The 20,716-nt window shown below is 33.5% G+C and overlaps 1 protein-coding gene across 6 annotated transcripts in view; it reads left to right on the top strand.

The window, feature by feature from the left end:
- VPS13C (vacuolar protein sorting 13 homolog C) overlaps positions 1 to 20,716 on the top strand; it is a 176,356-nt gene that overhangs the window by 142,902 nt on the left and 12,738 nt on the right. For 3 of the 6 annotated variants that reach the window (XM_025472615.3, XM_025472616.3, XM_049104457.1), the window contains 14 exons: positions 1,707 to 1,848; positions 2,902 to 3,042; positions 4,321 to 4,402; positions 4,547 to 4,616; positions 5,435 to 5,546; positions 5,657 to 5,770; positions 7,736 to 7,875; positions 9,500 to 9,581; positions 10,471 to 10,584; positions 11,336 to 11,411; positions 13,327 to 13,490; positions 14,719 to 14,764; positions 16,575 to 16,698; positions 17,211 to 17,325. In XM_025472615.3, the coding sequence (XP_025328400.1) occupies positions 1,707 to 1,848; positions 2,902 to 3,042; positions 4,321 to 4,402; positions 4,547 to 4,616; positions 5,435 to 5,546; positions 5,657 to 5,770; positions 7,736 to 7,875; positions 9,500 to 9,581; positions 10,471 to 10,584; positions 11,336 to 11,411; positions 13,327 to 13,490; positions 14,719 to 14,764; positions 16,575 to 16,698; positions 17,211 to 17,325 (1,522 nt within the window). Of the gene's footprint in view, positions 1 to 1,706; positions 1,849 to 2,901; positions 3,043 to 4,320; positions 4,403 to 4,546; positions 4,617 to 5,434; positions 5,547 to 5,656; positions 5,771 to 7,735; positions 7,876 to 9,499; positions 9,582 to 10,470; positions 10,585 to 11,335; positions 11,412 to 13,326; positions 13,491 to 14,718; positions 14,765 to 16,574; positions 16,699 to 17,210; positions 17,326 to 18,051; positions 18,197 to 18,890; positions 19,721 to 20,716 lie in introns of those variants that run through there. The other 3 variants (XR_003146096.3, XR_007407480.1, XM_049104456.1) reach the window with 3 other exon arrangements.

Raw genomic sequence — 20,716 nt, 5'->3', positions numbered from 1 at the left:
TAGCTGATGCCCTGTTTTTTCAAGACCTGGTCTAAGAATTTTTTACATTTTTGAATGGTTGGGAAAAATTGAAAGAAAACATTTTATAACACATGAAAATTATATGAAATTCTAAGTTTGTTGCCCATAAGTAAGGTTTTACTAGAATACAGCCTCGCTTATTCTTTTATATGTCTATGGCTGCTTTTGCACTGCTGCTTAGCATACAACAAAGGGCAAATAGAGTATATTATTGCCACACATATAGCTATCCTGCAACTTTTATTTGTTTTTTATTACTAATGCATTCTCATCATGTCAAAAGAAGTAGAGAAAAGTGGATTTTTAGTGTCTCTCTTACAGATCACTGTTATTGAATGATATGGCAAAGCATATTTTATTATATAATGACCCTATACCTGTGCTAAAAGAATACAGTATATATTGACATTTCCAAACTAAGAACACATAACAGTATGCCCACCCAACAGGAAAAAAGTGGCCAGAAAAATCAGAAAATTTAATCAAAATATCTCATACAAATAAATTTCTTCACACAAATAAAATAACCAAAAATGAGGCTGCAACCAAAGTTAGTTTCTGAATAACTCATTTGTTAGCCAGGTAAGAAATGACTTTTACCAATGCTAAATTAATTAAATCACCTGAATATAGCAGCTGAAGAAATGTGTCCAGAGTAAATAAACTTAGGGCCCTTAGCCTTTTTTGTGAGAATAGTTACTTGAATTGAGGACATTCAGAGCAACATCAATAGTCAATTAAAAATAAGGCAAATAATTTTGAATGGTTTTCCTTGGTTCTTGATGAGTCATCAGATGTTACCAGTGTTACCCAATTATTGTATATTTGAGAAGCGAGTGCTGAGTTAGAGGTGACTGAAGAATTAACCTCTATGAATACTGACTTTGTGCCCTAATTAAGTGAAATGTTGTCACCCCTGAGAATGAAGAGTAAAACAAAATTTTTGTAGTATGTATAGTGACAGATGTTAACTAGATTTATTGTGGTCATTTCACAGTATTTACAAATATTAAATCACTATTTTATATACCTAAAATTAATGTTCTATGTCCATTATACCTCAATAAAAAGTAGAAATATTTTTTCATTAGATTTATATTTTTAAAATTTTGCTGAATTGTTTTTATATTTTGAATTTCATCAATTACAAAAATTTGTCCAATTTTTTTCTCTCTTATTATTTAAGCACTTATTATAATCTTAATTTTGTCTCAGCCACAAAGTCTAAACTATTTACTATATGGGGGCACATGGGTGGCTCAGATGGTTAAACATCTACCTTTGGATCAGGTCATGATCTCTGGGTTCTGGGATGGAGCCCCTGTTGGGCTCCTAGCTGAGTGGGGAGTTTGCCTCTCCCTCTCTCTCTGCTTCTCACACTGCTTGTACTCTATCTCTCTCTCGAATAAATAAAATCTTTAAAAAAATTTACTATATGGCTCCTTACAAAAAAAGTTTGTGAGTTCCTTGATTGATTGATGTCAATGTGTGATAGAAGAACATTTTCCCCTGCTCTTTTTTCTTATGTACTTTATAGCACCAGTATATTTTGCTGTTTTAAAAAAAATCTCTTGCATAAGTATAATTTTCATAGGAGATTTATAGTTGAGATAATTTGAAGTTGAATGACAATTCCAGCAAGCCTAATATATATTCCTAATTTAACTTTCTCTGAATTGTTTTAGTTCTGGTGTTGTTTGGGAGATGAAACCAAAACAGAAATGGAAGCCTTTTAGTCAAAAGCAGATAATATTGCTGGAACAGGCCTATAAAAAATATCAAGTATCAAGAGACCATGGATGGATTAAACTAGATAATAATTTTGAGGTATACCAAAATTGTTTTGGTTTTTATATATGTATTCTGTTGGTAGAAAACAAGGAAAATTTACTGTCCATGTTAAAAAAAAGGTGTATTCAGAAACTATTTATTAGTTAATAAACTCTTATTTATTAATAGTATTGACATGACTGATATTCATTAGTACATTTTAAATTAAAATGTTATTAAGTCATATACTATGAAACATGATTTAAGTATGTTTCTCTTTTGCATTTTTGTCATTTCTTCTGTTTATGAGACAGTTTCATGGAACTTGTTTTCAGCAGGATTATGCAGAAATTAATATTGCTTATTGAAACTTTTTTTCTGTTTTGAATGATACCAAAATATATTGGCAAATAAAGTCTGTGAAAACTTATGTTTTTCAGTAGTAAAAACCCTATAAAAAATTCACTCAATTAAATTCATTAAATGTGAACAATTGTTGGACATGGGTAGATGTTACAAATACAGGTGTACTCTCTGCAGGCCCTTACAGTATTACAGCTGAAGGTTTGCTTGCTCTAGGAAGACCCCAGAAGCTTGACTGCAGTTTCTCATTTGCTCTGCTTCAGTCACACAGTTTTAGTTACTCTTTGTCTTTGATATCTAATGGTTGGTTTTGCATTGATCATCAGATATGTCCCCCACCCCATCCTTATCCCTATAAATGTTGGCCATGCTTAAATGAAAACAAACTGTCAGACATAAATAAGCTATTAACTATTCATTGTTTAACTTTGTTAAAACAAAATTTAAGAGTTACCTAGAATTACTCATTACTCTTGAGGTTTTTAAAAAATAAAAAGCATGACTTATATAATTGAAAAGTTTATATAATTGAAAAGTTCCTCAGTTGTTTTCTTGTTTTCCTCATAACTGTGGTGGAAAAGTTTCTGCTTCAAAGATCTCAACTGTAGATCACCTTAAGGCAGATCTTTTTTGGTGAGACATAGAGATTAAAATGTTTTCCCCTTCCAATTTGTGAGTAAATGGATATTTTAAATGGGCTACACTGATAATATCAAGTCATCATAAATACATGTGCTTTTTCCCCAGGTCAATTTTGATAAAGTTCCCATGGAAATGCGCCTCCCTGTTCATTGCCCGATAAAGCGAGATTTTTTATCCGGGATTCAGATTGAATTTAAGCAGTCTCCTCACCAGAGAAGTTTAAGAGCCAGACTGTACTGGCTTCAGGTAACATTGTCATTTTCAGTTCAATAAGTATATCTAATCACTTTGGGGATCCTGGGGATGAATTTTTTCTACAAGACTCTAGCATAGGGCAGCCCAGGTGGCTCAGCAGTTTAGCACCGCCTTCAGCCCAGGGCCTGATCCTGGAGACCCGGGATCGAGTCCCACATCGGGCTCCCTGCATGGAGCCTGCTTTTCCCTCTGCCTGTGTCTCTGCCTCTCTCTCTCTCTGTCTCTCATGAATAAATAAATAAAATCTAAAAAAACAAAACAAAACAAAACAAAACTCTAGCATACCTTATAAATCGTATTTTTTTGTTGTTTGTATGTTCATTCCCCTTCTCCCACGTATCCTGTGGATTCTCTAAGCATCATCCAAGTCCAAAGACTTTGCGACTGTTGAGACTATTTAATTTGACCATTTAGCCTTCAAGAACATTTTCCTGCACTGAAATTGTTATTTCTAAATATTCCTTTGAATTTGTCATGGGATCCAAAAATAAGATTTTCTTTTTTATTTTATTTCATTTTTGTTTTTTTAAAGATCTTTATTTATTTATTTGACAGAGAGTGCAAGCAGGGGAAGTGGCAGGCAGAGGGAGAGGGAGAGGGAGATCAGGCTTCCTGTGGAACAGGGAGCCCAATGCAGGGGCTCCATCCCAGGACTGTAGGATCATAACCTGAGCCAAAAACAGACACTCAACTGACTAACCACCAAGGTGCCCCCAAAATAAGATTTTCTTATCATTCTATACATGAATGAGCTGGGCTTAAATTGGAGAATGTTTTTGTCTCTTTGCTTGATTGCTCCCTTCTTGCTTCCTTCTCTTCTTTTTAACTACTAAATATTATTTAGGACATGTTTATCCTTTTTCTTCTTTCTAATTTCATGTCCAATCTCCACTTACATTTTATAAATTATAAGCTGTCAAAAATCTCACATGATCCATAGGCACAAATATTTTGATTAATAGTATATATGCTGCACAGTATTAATGCATTTATGAGGATATTAAATATTCCTTTATGTAAAAGCTTACCCTTGCTGAGATATGTATGAATTTTTTATCTAACGTGAAACTTCTCATAGTACCACATATACAATGCAGATATTTAATTATGATGAAATTAGCAGCCTCTTCTATAATATTCTCTATAAAACTAAAAGTTCTTTCTTAAAAAAAAAAAAAAAATAAATAAATAAATAAATAAAAGTTCTTTCTTTCTTTTTTTTCTTTCTTTCTTTCATTCTTTCATTCTTTCATTCTTTCTTTTTTTAAGGTTGATAATCAGTTACCAGGTACAATGTTTCCTGTTGTATTTCATCCTGTGGCTCCTCCAAAATCTATTGCTTTGGATTCAGGTAAAAAAAAAAAAAAAGAAAAAAAAAAAGAAAGAAAAAAAAAGATTGAGATATTCCAATTTAAAAATTAAATAGACATTATGTTAATCTAGTATAAAGCTTGATATTTTTCTCTTGGTTTTTGTTGTTTTCTTTCTTTTTTAGAGCCCAAACCTTTCATTGATGTGAGTGTCATCACAAGATTTAATGAATACAGCAAAGTACTACAGTTCAAGTAAGTAAAAATTCCCCTATTAATCTAAAGGAATTTAAAATGAGAATCTATTTTGAAAATAAATTTCACTCTTGTGAGGCTGACTTTCATCTAAAACTTACATTCTGCCTGAATGTACGAATCCACTTTTGATCAAGTAATTTTCTGTGTTGAAACTTAATTTAATAATAGCCCCTCTATATTTTATTTTATTTTTTTTTTAAACATTTTTTTTTATTTATTTATGATAGTCATACAGAGAGAGAGAGAGAGGCAGAGACACAACAGGCAGAGGGAGAAGCAGGCTCCATGCACCGGGAGCCCGACGTGGGATTCGATCCCGGGTCTCCAGGATCGCGCCCTGGGCCAAAGGCAGGCGCCAAACCGCTGCGCCACCCAGGGATCCCGCCCCTCTATATTTTAAAGTGTAAAATTCCTTAACCACTTTTCCTGTTTGTAATTCCAATTAGAATATAAAATAGCCAGTGAAATATAAATGATGTATTTGTGAAATGTGCTCTTGAAAGTGATTACTATGTACCTTAAAAATGGAATAATATATGCTATATCATCTAATTGCATTTGTCTCTCCTATAACATAACAAATATGGGATTTGAGACTTTAAATGCTAAGTTTCAAGATAACAGTACTACCTTTAGTGAAACCTTATCTCTAGTGGAAAAAAACAACTCAGTTAAGGATGCTTGATCTTGTTAACATAATACTTTTTAAGAGTGAGATCTTATTGTGACTTGTGGCCAAAATCAAAGTTTTAACATTGAAAATTGCAAAGTTTGATAGAAATCCTTTTCCATCTTTAACAACTTTTTTTCCTTAGGTACTTTATGGTCCTCATTCAGGAAATGGCCTTGAAAGTTGATCAGGGGTTTCTAGGAGCTATTATCACACTGTTTACCCCAGCAACTGACCCTGAAGCTGAAAGAAAACGGGTAACAATTTTTATTTCTTGGGAAAATGATAAACTAAAAAAAATTAAATGAGCCATTCTTTAACTAGAGAAAAAAATTAAAATAGAAATTCTTGATTTCATTTTTTTCAGACAAAGTTAATCCAACACGATATTGATGCTCTAAACACAGAATTAATGGAGACTTCAATGACTGATATGTCAGTTCTTAGTTTCTTTGAACACTTCCATATTTCTCCTGTTAAGGTTTGTTGTAATATTGTTTTGAAAACAGGGTAGAATTGCTGTAAGATTTTTAAGGGCTTTGTGTACAAATGTGTGTTATTAATTTGTTGTATCAAATATTTAGTGGGAATTTTGTTTGATTAATTGAAATAATTAAGACAATTCTCTGTAACATATGTACAACCATAATTCCCACAGAGAAACCATCAGAGCATGTTCTCTAGTCTTGAATTAATAACCCCTTTATTCAAGGAAGGAGCTGACAAAAGCATTTCTTAATTAAGCGAAGAAGTGCTCACCAACATTTAATGTTTTGGTTGCACTTTGTAACTACTATCACTGTCTAAACAGAAAGCTATAATGGGTGCCCTAACCAGAATGTGAAAACGCTGAAGTAGGTGTTATACTGTTGATGTGATGTTTTTCACCCTTCCAAAATTTGATTGTAACTAAGGGAGTGGAAAATTGGATACCTTTCACTTGCCTGATTTTGTACTTTATGAACCCATTTCCTTTTCTCCTTTTGTTGTTCTTTTTAGGTTTTATAGGAAGAGGTGACTGCTTTAGTAAATTCACAAATGCTATCAACCATAACGCTCTAAACTTGTGTAATGGGCCAGATTTACAATTAAGTAACTCTAAAATATTGATGATCCTTTACATTCTCAAAAACTGTTTACAGCACATTATTTTCAATTGCATACACCAATCCTTTCAGCTAAGTAAATTAATTAATAAAATGGAATTGAATTATTATTTTAAATTGATGTACTAGTTTGGTACTATTAGACATTTATTGTGTTAGGTTTAAAATTGGTAATCATTTTATGTGGTAGATTATACACAATTTCTTTTTCATTATTAAGTGAAAATCAGTTATGAGATTGAACAATATTTTCAACAAATATTTACTGAATGCCTACTATGAAAGTTGCTCCAGAAGGTATGAAATGACTTTATGGAACATAAAATCTGAGGGGAATGTTAAAAATGGTTAATTTATCAATTCATGATTTATCGATTTATAATTCATGATTCACTCATTGGAAGTTACGCCATGAAGTTGAATCATTAAGATCATGAGCCATTATTGTTTCCTTATTCCATGGTGACTTTGCCTTAGGGAAAGGCTGGACCTCTGTCCACCTAAGCTTACATTTCCTGGATCTGGACACTGATTCTGCAGATGGACAGAAGTCCACATTAAAAAAAACAAAATAAAACCCAACAACCAGGCTTTCCTAGTTTTACCCCAAGTCTCTTCTGTTGAGCTCTACATTGGTTAGGTAAAATGCAGAATAAGAAAGGAAGAGTCATCTGCTTTATTTGCACAGATAGAACTATCTTCTGCCTGTGTCTTTTGCCACTATTGCACTATTGATGATATAGCACAAGGTAGAAGAAACTAAATGGGAATGTGAAAATCTCACGTCTAAGTATGAGTTGAAGGAGTCTGTGGAAGCTGAAAACCTTATTACTCTTTTAAAATTTATTTAGCAACTTGCTAATTGTTGCCATAACTGTCATGTTGTTGCTACCAATTATTATTGTATAATTATAATATAATTGTTATTGTTAATTATTTCCATGAATTATTTACCTTAATTGGATGAAAATACATGATTATTTATTATTTTAACCAGTAGACATGTTTTGTGTGCCAGTTGACGTGGTTTTCTTTTTCAAATGATTATACTATTTTTGTAAAGTGTTTTGAGCCATTCCATATAAACACAATGGTATTTATACACTTTAGATAAAATTTTAGCTCTTTGGAACATACTAATTTGTATTTTATCAAAAAGCAAATATGAGAATCAGATATTAGTGAGTTACCCTGTGCAGTGTGTAGAATAACAATAACAGCTTTCTTTAGGACTCTGGAAGATATGACATCTATTTGTGTCTGTAAGATTTTGTTCCTATGTATATTAATTTTTGTTTTTGTTTTTAACTTTTATTTATTGAACATTCTTTTTCTTTTAGTTGCACTTGAGTCTGTCGTTGGGTACTGGAAGTGAAGAGTCAGACAAAGAAAAACAGGAAATGATTGCAATTCATTCTGTCAATCTGCTATTGAAAAGCATAGGTGCTACGCTGACTGATGTGGATGACCTAATATTCAAGTAAGATTTATGTTTAAGAAGATGGGGAGGATTTTGTACCAAGTTTGTTTCTAGATATTAATTCTTCCCATTTGGGCTAGAATGTTAGCTTAGGAAATGATCATTCTCACTGTACTTAAAGTTTAGCCTCTTTCTTAATCATGCTTTTTACATACGCTTGTTTTACTCATGAAGAGTTTTATTTTTTCTTCAATTTTTCATATGTTGATAAAACGTGAATGTAGAATAAAAGGAAATATTTTAGTAGTAGCTTATAAATTGACGGTGTTTTAAAACACATATTTAGAGATAAGTAGCCGTATGGTGAGATTTCAGTATGGGAGACTATAGAAAGTAACTCTTTGCAACATTTTTATGTGTGCTAGACACATGTAAATTCAATGAATGTTTATTGAATTGAATATCCAGCAATGATATTGGAACAATATCTTACCTTGGAGAAAGAAAAACCCATTTGTATCATTTCTACCTGCTCATATACTATCAACTTTCATCAGAATGCAAGGGTAAATATAAAATACAAATGAAAAAGACTAAGGAAATTATCCAGGTTAATTGTTGTCAAATCTCTGAGTAGAGGAAATATTCTCAGCTTAAGAGCAATGGGAAAATCTGCAGTGGAAAATAAAAGGTAGATTTGACTACATAAAAATTAAACACTTTTATAACAAAATCAGTGGAAACAATTAGAAAATGAACTGGGAAAATATAATGGCAAGTATAACAGAAGATTAATAGTCCTAATATTAAACTTCGATAAAGCAAACCTAAAGATTCCAGTGCCATAATTGCCAACAGACAGTAAGAGATAATTTGCAAAAGGGAAGATACAGTGGCTGATAGATATTTGAAATACTCTGCTTTAGCATTTATCATATATTATATGAAAATTAAAGAAAATTATCAAAGGTTTCAAAATATGAATAATCCTAAAACTAGAGACAGTTGGTTCTAACAAATGAGAGCTTTTTTTTTAAAAAAAAAAAAAAAACTATTTGTATGAATGGAAAGAGATATGTTTTTGTGGTTTTCACTCAGTAATTCTTTTATTGAGAATTCAGTAAGAAAAAAAAATCTTGAAATGCAACCAAAGAGTTATATACAAAATTTACATATGGCAGTGTTAATTATTATTGTCAAGATTTGGAAATGTCTGACAGTAGTAGAATTGTTATGACACTTCCACATGACAGAATGCTATGCATCCATTAAAAATGGCTACATAGAGTTTTGAATAACCTAGAGGAATACATATTCACAATATTGAATGTAAAAATGCATGCAAAATGTCTTAAATATTTTTGAATTGGATAGAAAAGAAAGAATTCAAAGTGGGAAATGACAAGAAAAAAATGCCTAAAAAATCCACTGTATAAAGAGATTATGGTTGAGTTTTTCAGCCTTTTTACTCTTTATGTATTTATGAGAGACTTGTATGAGAGTGCACTGTTTTTACAGTAATTTTGTTACCATAATATTAAGATCTCAAACATAAATTGTACCTGGCATATGTACAAATCGAACTGTGAAAGAATTAGCAGTGACTAATTTATCATTGAAATTTTAAGTCTCTTTCTTTCAGAATGTAATCATCATGCCTTTGACTCTTTCTTTATCCTCCCAGACTTGCTTATTACGAAATTCGGTATCAGTTTTACAAGAGAGATCAGCTTATGTGGAGTGTTGTTAGACATTACACTGAACAGGTAATTGCCTATCATAGTAGTTCACAAGGAATATACTTCATAAAATATCAAACAAAACATCTGTATGTGACGGCACACTGTGCAATATTGTTTATCTAATTTACCTCAATTTGCAGTCTCATTACTTTGTAGTTTTCTTAACTTTTTCCCTTTGCAATTATACATTTACCACTTTGGAAAAGAATACTAATGTAGGAGGCATCACACTTATTTTGTTAATGTCTACAGTTTCTAAGCATAATCTGGTAGAGTCAGGAGAAGAATTCTAGGCCAAGCTCTTTGCCATGCCTCAGTTACTCTATGATTTGAATTGTATGCAGAGGCATAGTAGTTGTTTTAGGGTACCATTGCTGTACCATGGAACTCCAGGGTGACATTCTTCTTTCCTTCCTCTGCTGGAAGGTCTTTTCTCCTACAGTGTACATAGACATTATGGTTATTACGTGTTCAAATAAGGATATGTTTTCATTTGTGTTTTGTTTTGGTTATTAATTATTTCCCCATCTAGTTTCATAGTAATAGTGATAGTAACTATTAGAATAACCAAAATAAATAATTATTATTGAGTTAGATATTCATTTAATATGTGTTCTCAGCCATGCAAGGTCCATGTAATCCACCTCTCATTTTTTATATGAGGAGACTAAGGCCTGTAGACCTGTCCAAGGTTACATAGCTGCTAACTGGCAGACTGCCTTGAACCTATACTAGTTTAATGACTGGCACATAGTGAAATCAATTAATGGATGTAGTCATGGTTGTTCTGTATAGATTTCCTTTAACAACCTAATGTAGCCAATATTCTCCTTTCTTCCCAAAGCATCATGTTACTATTTCTTACAGCTACAGCAGGAGTAAAGGACTTAATATATTTTTTTTTCCTCTTTAGTTCTTGAAACAGATGTATGTCCTGGTATTGGGCTTAGATGTGCTTGGAAACCCATTTGGATTAATTAGAGGTCTGTCTGAAGGAGTTGAAGCTTTATTCTATGAACCTTTCCAGGTATTGACCTTTTATTTAAGTATAGGTACAGAAAATGATATTCTGTTTTTTTAATGACTGATAATTTATATTTTAATTGTATCTGAGAATTGAATAATGTTCAAATAACAGAAATACATTAATATCATATTTTATTTAAAATTGCTTGAGATGACATTGAAAGATTGTTGTAGAAGTAATCGAGCATGTCTAGTGTCTGAGTGATAAAACATGCCCAAGTTTTCCAGGATTTCATGTAGTTGTAAGGAGGAATGATAGGTTGATTAACACCATTTTAAGGCTATTTCACTGCTGTGGGAAGGACTCCTGGAATATGAAAGATGATGTTTTGTATTTAGACTTTCCTGTAACCTGTTCACTTACACTTAAGGGATTCAGGAGCTCAAAGTAGGGAGAGTTTTAGCAGGACAAAACAGAACACTTGGGAGAACAAGACTCTGTGGGCTCTCATGCTTGTTACCAGGGCAGCTGGCTTCAGCAGTCTGATGGGACTTGATACTGGGAGTCCAACTTCAGATTATGACTAAAGCCATAATTTATTCCTATCCAGTTTTTATCATCTCACAAGAGTTTCCTGAGAGCATATAGATCTGCTGTCCGTATTTGAGTTACAGTGTGAAAACTGTTAAAGCACAGTGTTTGTGGATCTTCACAGATTCTGTATCTTCCTGGAAACCCTAAAGTACTAGATTAAAAGTTTTAAGTTTATTTTAAATAGTAACCTTTTTTTTTTTTTTTTTTTTTTGACCAGGGTGCTGTTCAAGGCCCTGAAGAATTTGCTGAGGGGTTAGTGATTGGAGTAAGAAGTCTCTTTGGACATACTGTAGGTATGTATCACATATTTATGTGTATAAATATATGTACTTTTTACTACAATTATCTAAAATGCAGGGTTTACCAAAAATAGGGGCACCGGAATGCCTGGGTGGCTCAACAGTTGAGCGTTTAGTTCAGAGCATGATCCTGGAGTTCCGGGATCAAGTCCTACATTGAGCTCCCCACAGGGAGCCTGCTTACATCTCTGCCTACATCTCTGCCTCTCTCTCTGGGTCTCTCATGAATGAATAAATAAAATCTTTTTTTTTTTTTTTATAAGAAGACTTCTCTCCCTCTGCCTATGTCTCTGCCTCTCTCTCTCTCTCTCTCTCTCTCTCTCTGTGACTATCATAAATAAATAAAAATTAAAAAAAAAAAGGGGGATCCCTGGGTGGCACAGCGGTTTAGCGCCTGCCTTTGGCCCAGGGCGCGATCCTGGAGACCCGGGATCGAATCCCACATCAGGTTCCCGGTGCATGGAACCTGCTTCTCCCTCTGCCTATGTCTCTGCCTCTCTCTCTCTCTCTCTCTCTCTCTCTCTGTGACTATCATAAATAAATAAAAATTTTAAAAAAAGACTTCATTCTTTTTTTTAAGATTTTATTTATTTAATCATGAAAGACCCAGAGAGAGAGAGAGAGAGAGAAGAGAGGGAGAGAGAGAGAGAGAGAGGCACAGGCAGAGGGAGAAGCAGGCTCTATGCAGGGAGTCTGACTTGAGACTCGATCCCGGGTCTCCAGGATCACGCCCAGGATCACGCCCTGGCGCTAAACTGCTGAGCCACGGGGGCTGCCCATAAAATTTAAAAAAAAAAAAAAAAAAAAAATAGGGACACCTGGGTGGCTCAATGGTTGAGCGTCTGCCTTTGGCTTGGGTCATGATCCCAGAGTCCTAGAATCGAGTTCTGCATCAGGCTTCTCACAGAGAACCTGCATCTGTCTCTGTGTCCTTTCTCTGTGTCTCTTATAAATAAACAAACAAAATCTTTAAATAAATAGTGATCAGTTTTCTAATAATCCGTTTTATAACATATGTACCTGCCCTTGTTCTTTTTTTTTTTTATAAGCATAATGTGGATTCTAGTTTTCTTTTTCTTTTAATTTAAATTCAATTTGCCATCGTATAGTATAACACCCAGTGCTCATCTCATTATATGCCCATCAAGGAGGGCATATACTGGGTTTACCCAGTAACCCCATCTCTCCACCCACCTCTCCTTCTGCAACCCTTTGTTTATTTCCCAGAGTTAGAGGTCTCTCATGATTTGTCTTCCTCTCTGATTTTCCCCCACTCAGTTTTCCCCCTTCCATTATGGTCCATTTCACTATTTCTTATATTCCACATATGAGTGAAGCCGTAAGATAGTTGTCTTTCTCCAGTTGACATATTTCACTCAGCATAATACCCTCTGGTTCCATCCATGTTGATGTAAATCCTACCCTTGTTCTTAAATGAAAAATAATATAGACTCCTAGATTTGTTTATATTTCTTTGTAGTGTTGAATCAGTGTGATTTTTTAAAATACAATATTTTTTAGAACAATTTTAGGTTTACAGAAAAATTTTGGAGAATCAATGTACTTTAGTTTTATTCCTCTTCTTGGTAAATGGAAAATGTAAAATACATTTCTGTATGTTTGTATATGAGACAGAATCTGAAGCACCTGTTTAAAGCAAGGGGTGCTGTGTACTGTGGTAATGCTCTTTATTTATTTTTTAAGATTTTATTTATTTATTCATGAGAGACACAGAGAGAGGCAGAGACATAGGCAGAGGGAGAAGCAGGCTCCACACAGGTAGCCTAATGGGGAACTCAATCCCAGGACCCCAGGATCACGCCCTGAGCCAAAGGCAGCTGCTTAACTGCCGAGCCACACTGGCTTTTTAAAGAAATAATGTGATTTATTTCTCTGGGTCTTCTAATAGGTGGTGCAGCAGGAGTTGTATCCCGCATCACCGGTTCTGTTGGAAAAGGTTTGGCAGCAATTACAATGGACAAGGAATATCAGCAAAAAAGAAGAGAAGAGATGGGTCGACAACCTAAAGATTTTGGAGATAGCCTGGCCAGAGGAGGAAAGGGCTTCCTACGTGTAAGTCTCTTATACTGGATATTCAAGAAACCCTGAACTTTGATGAACACTTTAGAATATGTACTTTAGCTGGTTTCTTTGAAACTTGGAATATTACTTATGAGTAAAGGTCTGTCAGGAGCAGGAGTGATAAGTTGTGGGCTTTTCTGTTCCCTTGTATGCTCTCCTTCCCCGATATCACTGTCACATCTATCCCCCAATCCCAGACTTAGTTTGGCACTTGGGCTGGAGTGAGAACTCTGTAATGATGGCTGGTTAGCATTCTTCTGGAAGGCAGAGAGGCAAAGCAGAGAGAAATACGGTAAATCATGGTAACTAGAGGGAGGAGGAGTTGTTCAGATCATTATCAGTTGACCATTTCTGTAGAGGGGAAGGTATACTAACTAAGCATTCATGAACCAGGAACTGCCTTCCATTGTTTTTCAGCACTTTAAAAATTACACAAGTAATATATGAATATTCTCTTACAAGTAATTATAAGAATTTGTAAGTTCTGCTTTTAATAAATAATGGAAATATTTTAGATAAAGCTATAAAGTACTATTTGATCACCCTCACCTCTTCCCAGAAATTTCTCATCTTCTCAACAGTATATATACTTCAGTTCTCTTTCTGTGCATTTGTATAATATATAGGTGGTCTTATTTACTACCATTATTTGACAAGTATTAAGAATGTATAAATGTATTACTATTTTAATTTTGGAAACAATTTCAGGAACTATAATTTCTGTGTTTGTACCAGTGACGTATAATGTTGTATAAAAGTGCTTTACTTATCAGGCTATTTGGGATTCTTCACGGGACCCTTTATTTTCAGTTTTCCACACTTACACTAAATTACAAATTTATTTCACTAAAATTTATCATTGGATCTTAGGGATTATTTGGCTCAACTCATTCATTTTACTGGTATGGAAACTGAGACTTAAAGAGGTTGAATCAGTGGTTACATAGCTAATTGGTGCCAGATCCAGATGTAGAATATTTTCACTTGCTTTCCTATTCTTTCTATCATAAAATTTTACTTCTATAAGATTCTTTTATTTAAAATTTTCTATTGTATAATATTTAAAAAATCATAGTGCTCACTTAAGTATATGTTGTTCACATTATCAAGTAAGTCCTCATTCTTTAAAAAAATTATTTCTAGTATGTATGTAGAGACCTCTAGTGGTTGGCATAAGATTAAGCACCTTCCATTCAGGTTTATGATTGATATTTTTCAGGGAGTTGTTGGTGGAGTAACTGGGATAATAACAAAACCTGTGGAAGGTAGGTTGAGAATGTTTCATTTGTGTACAAAGTCTAAAAAGTTGATATGTAATAAACATAATGTTATTGCTACTAGTTATTTGAGAGAATTTCTAATTTTATGTTCATAGTCTTAAATTGTTTTTTAATGAATGTACTTTCCTCAGAAAGTAGAGTCTATGAAGTAATAGACTCTGATTCAGATTTTGAATGTAATTTTCAGCAGGACGATAGTTAAACTAGGTTCCTTTAGGTCCTGAATAGCAACTGATTCGTTTTTTTAACCCTCTTTAAAAAGTGCTTTAATCAAAACCCCAGTTGGCTTTTTTACAGAAATTGATAAGCTGATTCCAAAGTGTATATGGGAAATCAAATGACTCCAAATAGACTACAACAATCTTGAAAAAGAACAAAGTTGGAGAATTTACAGTATCCAATTTAAAAACTTATCATAGGGATCCCTGGGTGGCGCAGCGGTTTGGCACCTGCCTTTGGCCCAGGGCGCGATTCTGGAGACCCGGGATCAAATCCCACATCGGGCTCCCGGTGCATGGAGCCTGCTTCTCCCTCTGCCTGTGTCTCTGCCTCTCTCTCTCTCTCTCTCTCTGTGACTATCATAAATAAATAAAAAAAAAATAAAAACTTATCATAAAGCTATAGTACCTAAGATAATGTGTTACTGGCATATGTATGGACATATAAATCAGTGGAATAGACTTGAGATTCCAGAAATAAACCCTTACAATTGTGGTCAGTTGTTGTCAACAAGGGTGCCAAGATAATTCCATGAAAAATAACCTTTTCAACAAATGGTGCTGGTATACTTGGATATAAACATACACTTTATGTGTCTGACAACAACTCCACTTCTAGGTATATACCCAAGGGAATCAAAACCATATGTTCACTCAAAAACTTATATATAAATGTTCACAGAACGTAATAGCCAGAATGTGTTAGCAGCCTAAATGACTTCCAGTTAATGCACAATTAAGCAAAATGTGGTATACCTTTACAATGGGATAGTATCCAGCTGTAAAAAGAAATCAAGTACTGATACAAGTACAGGATGGATGCACCTTGAAAACATATTGCTAGGTGAAAAAAGCTGGTCACAGAGACCACATATTGTTTGATTCCAGTTGTAGGAAATGTTCAGAATAGGCTAATCCATAGAGATAGAAAGTAGACTAGTGGTTGCCTTGGTCTGGAGGGCAGGGAGGAAGGAGTTAAATTGCACAGGATCAGGTGAAGATGGGTTGAAGGAAGTAGAGAATGATCCCAATGGTTATGGGGTTTCTTTTTGAGATGATACACATTTTCTAAAAATGATTGTGGTGATGGTTGCACAATGCTAATAATGTACCGAAAACATTTAATTTGTATACTTCAGTGGGTGAATTATATGATATGTGAACTATAAGATTCAATAAAGTTCTTATATTTTTAAAAAAGTACACTGCTTGGAAAATCTCCTGATGGTAGACATAAAGAGAAAAATTTCTGGTCATTTTTTTAAGAATCGAAGGTTGTAAAACATGAGCATAACTCAGGATGACCTGGAGGACATGTTAAAACATTGATTGCTAGGACCTATTTCCTGGGGTTTCTGATTCAGTAGGTCTAGGGTGTGGCCTAATAATTTATGTTTTTAACACATTTTGAAGACCACTGGTTTTTATGGGTTAGGATTAGATTTAACTTCTTTAGAAAGCCAAAATTTAGAAGCGTCCTGAGTAAAACAGTTCAGTATTTGACTCAGGCTTTTGTTGAGTTCAAACTTGCTTATTATAAAATATCTTTATACACTCATTATCCTGGTTCTATAAAGGTGCCAAAAAGGAAGGAGCTGCTGGATTCTTTAAAGGAATTGGAAAGGGGCTTGTGGGTGCTGTGGCTCGTCCAACTGGTGGAATCATAGATATGGCTAGCAGCACCTTTCAAGGAATTCAGAGGTAATTAAGTATGCGTACTGTGTGCAAGGTATGTGTCTGTGTGCTTATGGTTGCTAGGAATATATAAACGAGTTAAACACTGCCTGTTCTTCAGGATGTGGAGGTCTAAGTGAAAACTATGATGGATCACAAGGTGGGGTGCCACCAGAAAGGAGTAAGAAGAGACAGCTTTTACGGTTCACTTTCTCTTTTGTTCAACAAATGTTGATTGGTACCTACTACATGCCAGGCCCTGTGCTAGCTGCCTATACAGAGTGGACAATCTAGTCCCTGCCTTTGTTATTTTGTTATTTTCTTTTCTCCAAGGAAAGGTGGGGAAACTTGGAGTCTGACAGACTTGGTTTTAAAAAAGACTTGCCACATTATAATGGGCACATTATTTAAAATTACTGTTTTTATCAAGTGCTGATATCATTTGAAATGTACAGAATTTAATATACATATGTATTTCTATTTATAATTTTGAAAGATTCTCATATATTTTCTTATATTTATTCTGCTGCCCTATACAGGGCCGCAGAATCAACCGAGGAAGTGTCCAGGCTCCGTCCCCCTCGTTTCATCCATGAAGATGGCATCATTCGCCCATATGAAAGACAGGAATCCGAGGGCTATGATTTATATGAGGTATAAAATCTCTTCTTCGTGGTCATGGGTAAAATTTAATATTAAATATTTCTAGGACAAGGATTTCATGGGTCGTTCTTAAAGTTCCTGATTCATGAACTTCATTAAGGATTACACAGGGAGCATGGTTTGTAGAGTAGAATTTATTATCTATTTTTTTATTTTTGCATAGTGTGTTAAATCGGAATGACTGGTAGTTTTTTTCTACACAAGAACAAAGAATTTTTGTGCAGAGAGGATGTTAAAAGATGTCATAGGCTTTTTACTACTTGTGTGGTAGTTCATTTAGTTAACTGTTTACTTTGGTCTCCTACTTTTGTAGCTAATTATAGGAATTCCACTGCTTCTTTTTCTCCAGGCCAAATTAATTTATTTGGATTACTCTGTAAATCTAGATTTATTCAGGTAAACAGAAACTAGAGGAAAGAGAAAAAGATTATGTACAATGACAGTCTTTTTAAATCTTAAAAATATTTTAAGGTGGATTTTTTTGGCTTTTATTTTAGTTTTAACTTCACTACATTTAAATAATACTACATACATATGTAAATTGCTTTTCTCCCTTGACTGGAATCCCCCCTCCCAAAAATTTAATGTTTCCCTGCTTTGACCTCAAAATAATATGATTCTTTATTATTCTTAGCCTTTGGTTTTTATTGTATGTGACTACATTTTATCTTTCTGCATGCTTCTAACTTTATTTTCTTTCTTTTTCTGCCTACACAGCAAGAACCGGAAATACAGGAGTAAATGTTTCCTATACTACTACTTGATTTCATCCTTAAAAATCAAAACAAACTGTGGTATTAATTGACTGTCTTTGATTTATTTAGATTGAGTGTTCATTTCAATGAAGTTTTCTTTACAACTCTCACCTCTCAGCTTTTTATTGTAGTAGCTTGACTACAAACAAAGATGATGGTATTCTTAGTAATACTGCACAGGAATAAGAGATTAGTAAAAAAAATTAGAGGGTGTAGGAAATAAACTCTCCTCTTTTTTAATTGGTGAAAGACTTTGTGTCCAGAAGCAATTTTACTATCATTTTGAAAATTTTATCTTTTCTTATGGTATTCATGTACTTTCAGGTAAAGTTGAAAAATAAGAACAATTGTCAGGTCCAGTCTATTTTGTATTCTTTACATTTGTGAGTCCTGATGATGGAATTACATAACTCTGTTTCACACATCATCCGAGATTGAATCAAATTATAGGGGTGTTAACTGGGGCATATGTTTTAATAATTGAAATATAAGTAGCTGTTGGTCTGTCCTTAGACCTCAATAAGAGTTGAGACATGAATTTTGAGAACATGTTCCCTTAATCTCTGTTTTTTTTTAACCTCTCAGTACTTTCACTGGACAAATGGCAATCATATTATATATATATTACATACATCCTCAGCCATTAGTATTTTTGCTTTTCAGAACTTGAATCTTTTTTTTTCTTTTAAAGATTTTATTTATTTATTCATGAGAGACAGAGAGAGAGAAGGCAGAGACTTAAGCAGCCATTAGCATTTTTGCCTTTCAAAACTTGAATCTCTTTTTTTTTTTCTTTTAAAGATTTTATTTATTTATTCATGAGAGACACAGAGAGAGAGGGGCAGAGACTGTATGGAGTCTGATGTGTGGGACTTGATTCCAGGATCATGCCCTGAGCTGAAGGCAGCCGCTTAACCACTGAGCCACCCAAGCATCCCCAGAACTTGCATCTCTTTGTTGGTTGTGCTTATTTCACATGTTTTAATTAACATAAATAGGAGTAGAACATGTAATTCGGCAAATTATTTATGTGTCCATTGAATTTATATATAACTTTATTTTTATAGATATCTTTATTTTTAAAAACCAATCCTTTTTGCTTTTAAGTTCTTAAGGAGGATTTATCTTAATGAGAACAAAAATTATTCTAAAGTGTCATTTTGAAATTGGTACCCTAATAGTTCTGAAAATCAATTGTGTTTTGATTTCTCTTCTTTTATAAGTGATAGAAATGTTTGAAATGTTTGATTTGATTTAGCAGCATCTTATCTGGCAACTTTCATTCTTCTCCCCAAAATTGAAACCAAAGTGTAAACTTATATTTAATGTACCGTCCATTTGTAGAGAGTGAAACGGCTGACATATAACTGTTCAGTTGGATTATGTATTGTTTAAACTGCAGTTACTGAAAGAATAAATTGAATGCTTCTTATTTAAAACAAGCACTTAAAGAAGAAAGAATGACACCTAAAGATCAGCCTAAAACCATAGCTGACAAACTTTTCTTGTGCCTAGATAATTGAGGGTTGGCATAAATGTCACCGCATGTACAGTTTCTCTGAGAACCAAGCACAGTAACTAATTCAAGATGCTGTCTTAAATCATCACTAATAATTAGCCTTCCTTCTTAGGTAAAAATAACGATTTTTAATTTTCCTGGATATATTGCAATTTTAATGAGACTTGACTTTTGGGAAATTGTATAACTTGTTTAAATTTTTTTCTTATGGTTTACTTTTTGTTTGTTTAGCTCTTTATGTTATTAATCTTGTGATTTCCCTTTTTATAACTGTATGTCTATAAGCACAAAATTCAAGTAACTTTTTATTATTTTAGCTGAGTATCTTGTCTGATTTATTAGTTTTTGTTATGATATCAGACAACCTTTTAAACTTTATATTATTATAGTTACTGGAAAAAATAGAATGATTGTACATTAATGAGAGGACTTGATAATTTTTTTCCATGAGTAACAAGGGTAGGCATAGATAGTTAAATTCAGGCTATTTCATTCCTTGCCTCTCTTGCTGTAATCACTTTGGTATGAAGTATTTATTATCTAAACTGTGCTGGATATACAAAAGAAGTAAGACTTCAGTCCTTAAGGGACCAAGTATATCAAAACATGTAGTATTAACACTAGAGTGTAAAAATCTGTCCTCCCAGCCCTTACTGTAATATGGGTACATTCTAAATTATTTGGGCATCTTTTCATTTACCCTATTTTCCTTTTCTCTTGAGTATTGCTCTGTATTCTTGACTCAGCTTGGAAAGTTACTAAATCATATACTATGTTTTCATAGGATATACTTTCCTGCTTATCCTTTATTCTCCTAAGATAATTACTGTTTACACATGCATATATATTATATGTACACACATATATATGATACATATATGAAATATATAAAAATAGTTTTTATTTAATATTCTCTTGGTTCACATGCTTATGACTATATAATATTTAAAATGTTTGTTGCTTTTTAATTTTAATTATATTTTTCCATGTTCATAGAAATACTTCATTCTCAATTCTTGCATTACCATCTCTTGAAGTAAACTTAACAATGTGTATTTGACCATTCCAAGTTGTTGGCCTTAAAAATACTTGTTATTTTACTAATAGT

This window comes from Canis lupus, chromosome 30 (assembly GCF_003254725.2).
Source record: "Canis lupus dingo isolate Sandy chromosome 30, ASM325472v2, whole genome shotgun sequence".
Classification (NCBI taxonomy): domain Eukaryota; kingdom Metazoa; phylum Chordata; class Mammalia; order Carnivora; family Canidae; genus Canis; species Canis lupus.
This window is presented reverse-complemented; position numbering and strand designations above follow the sequence as displayed.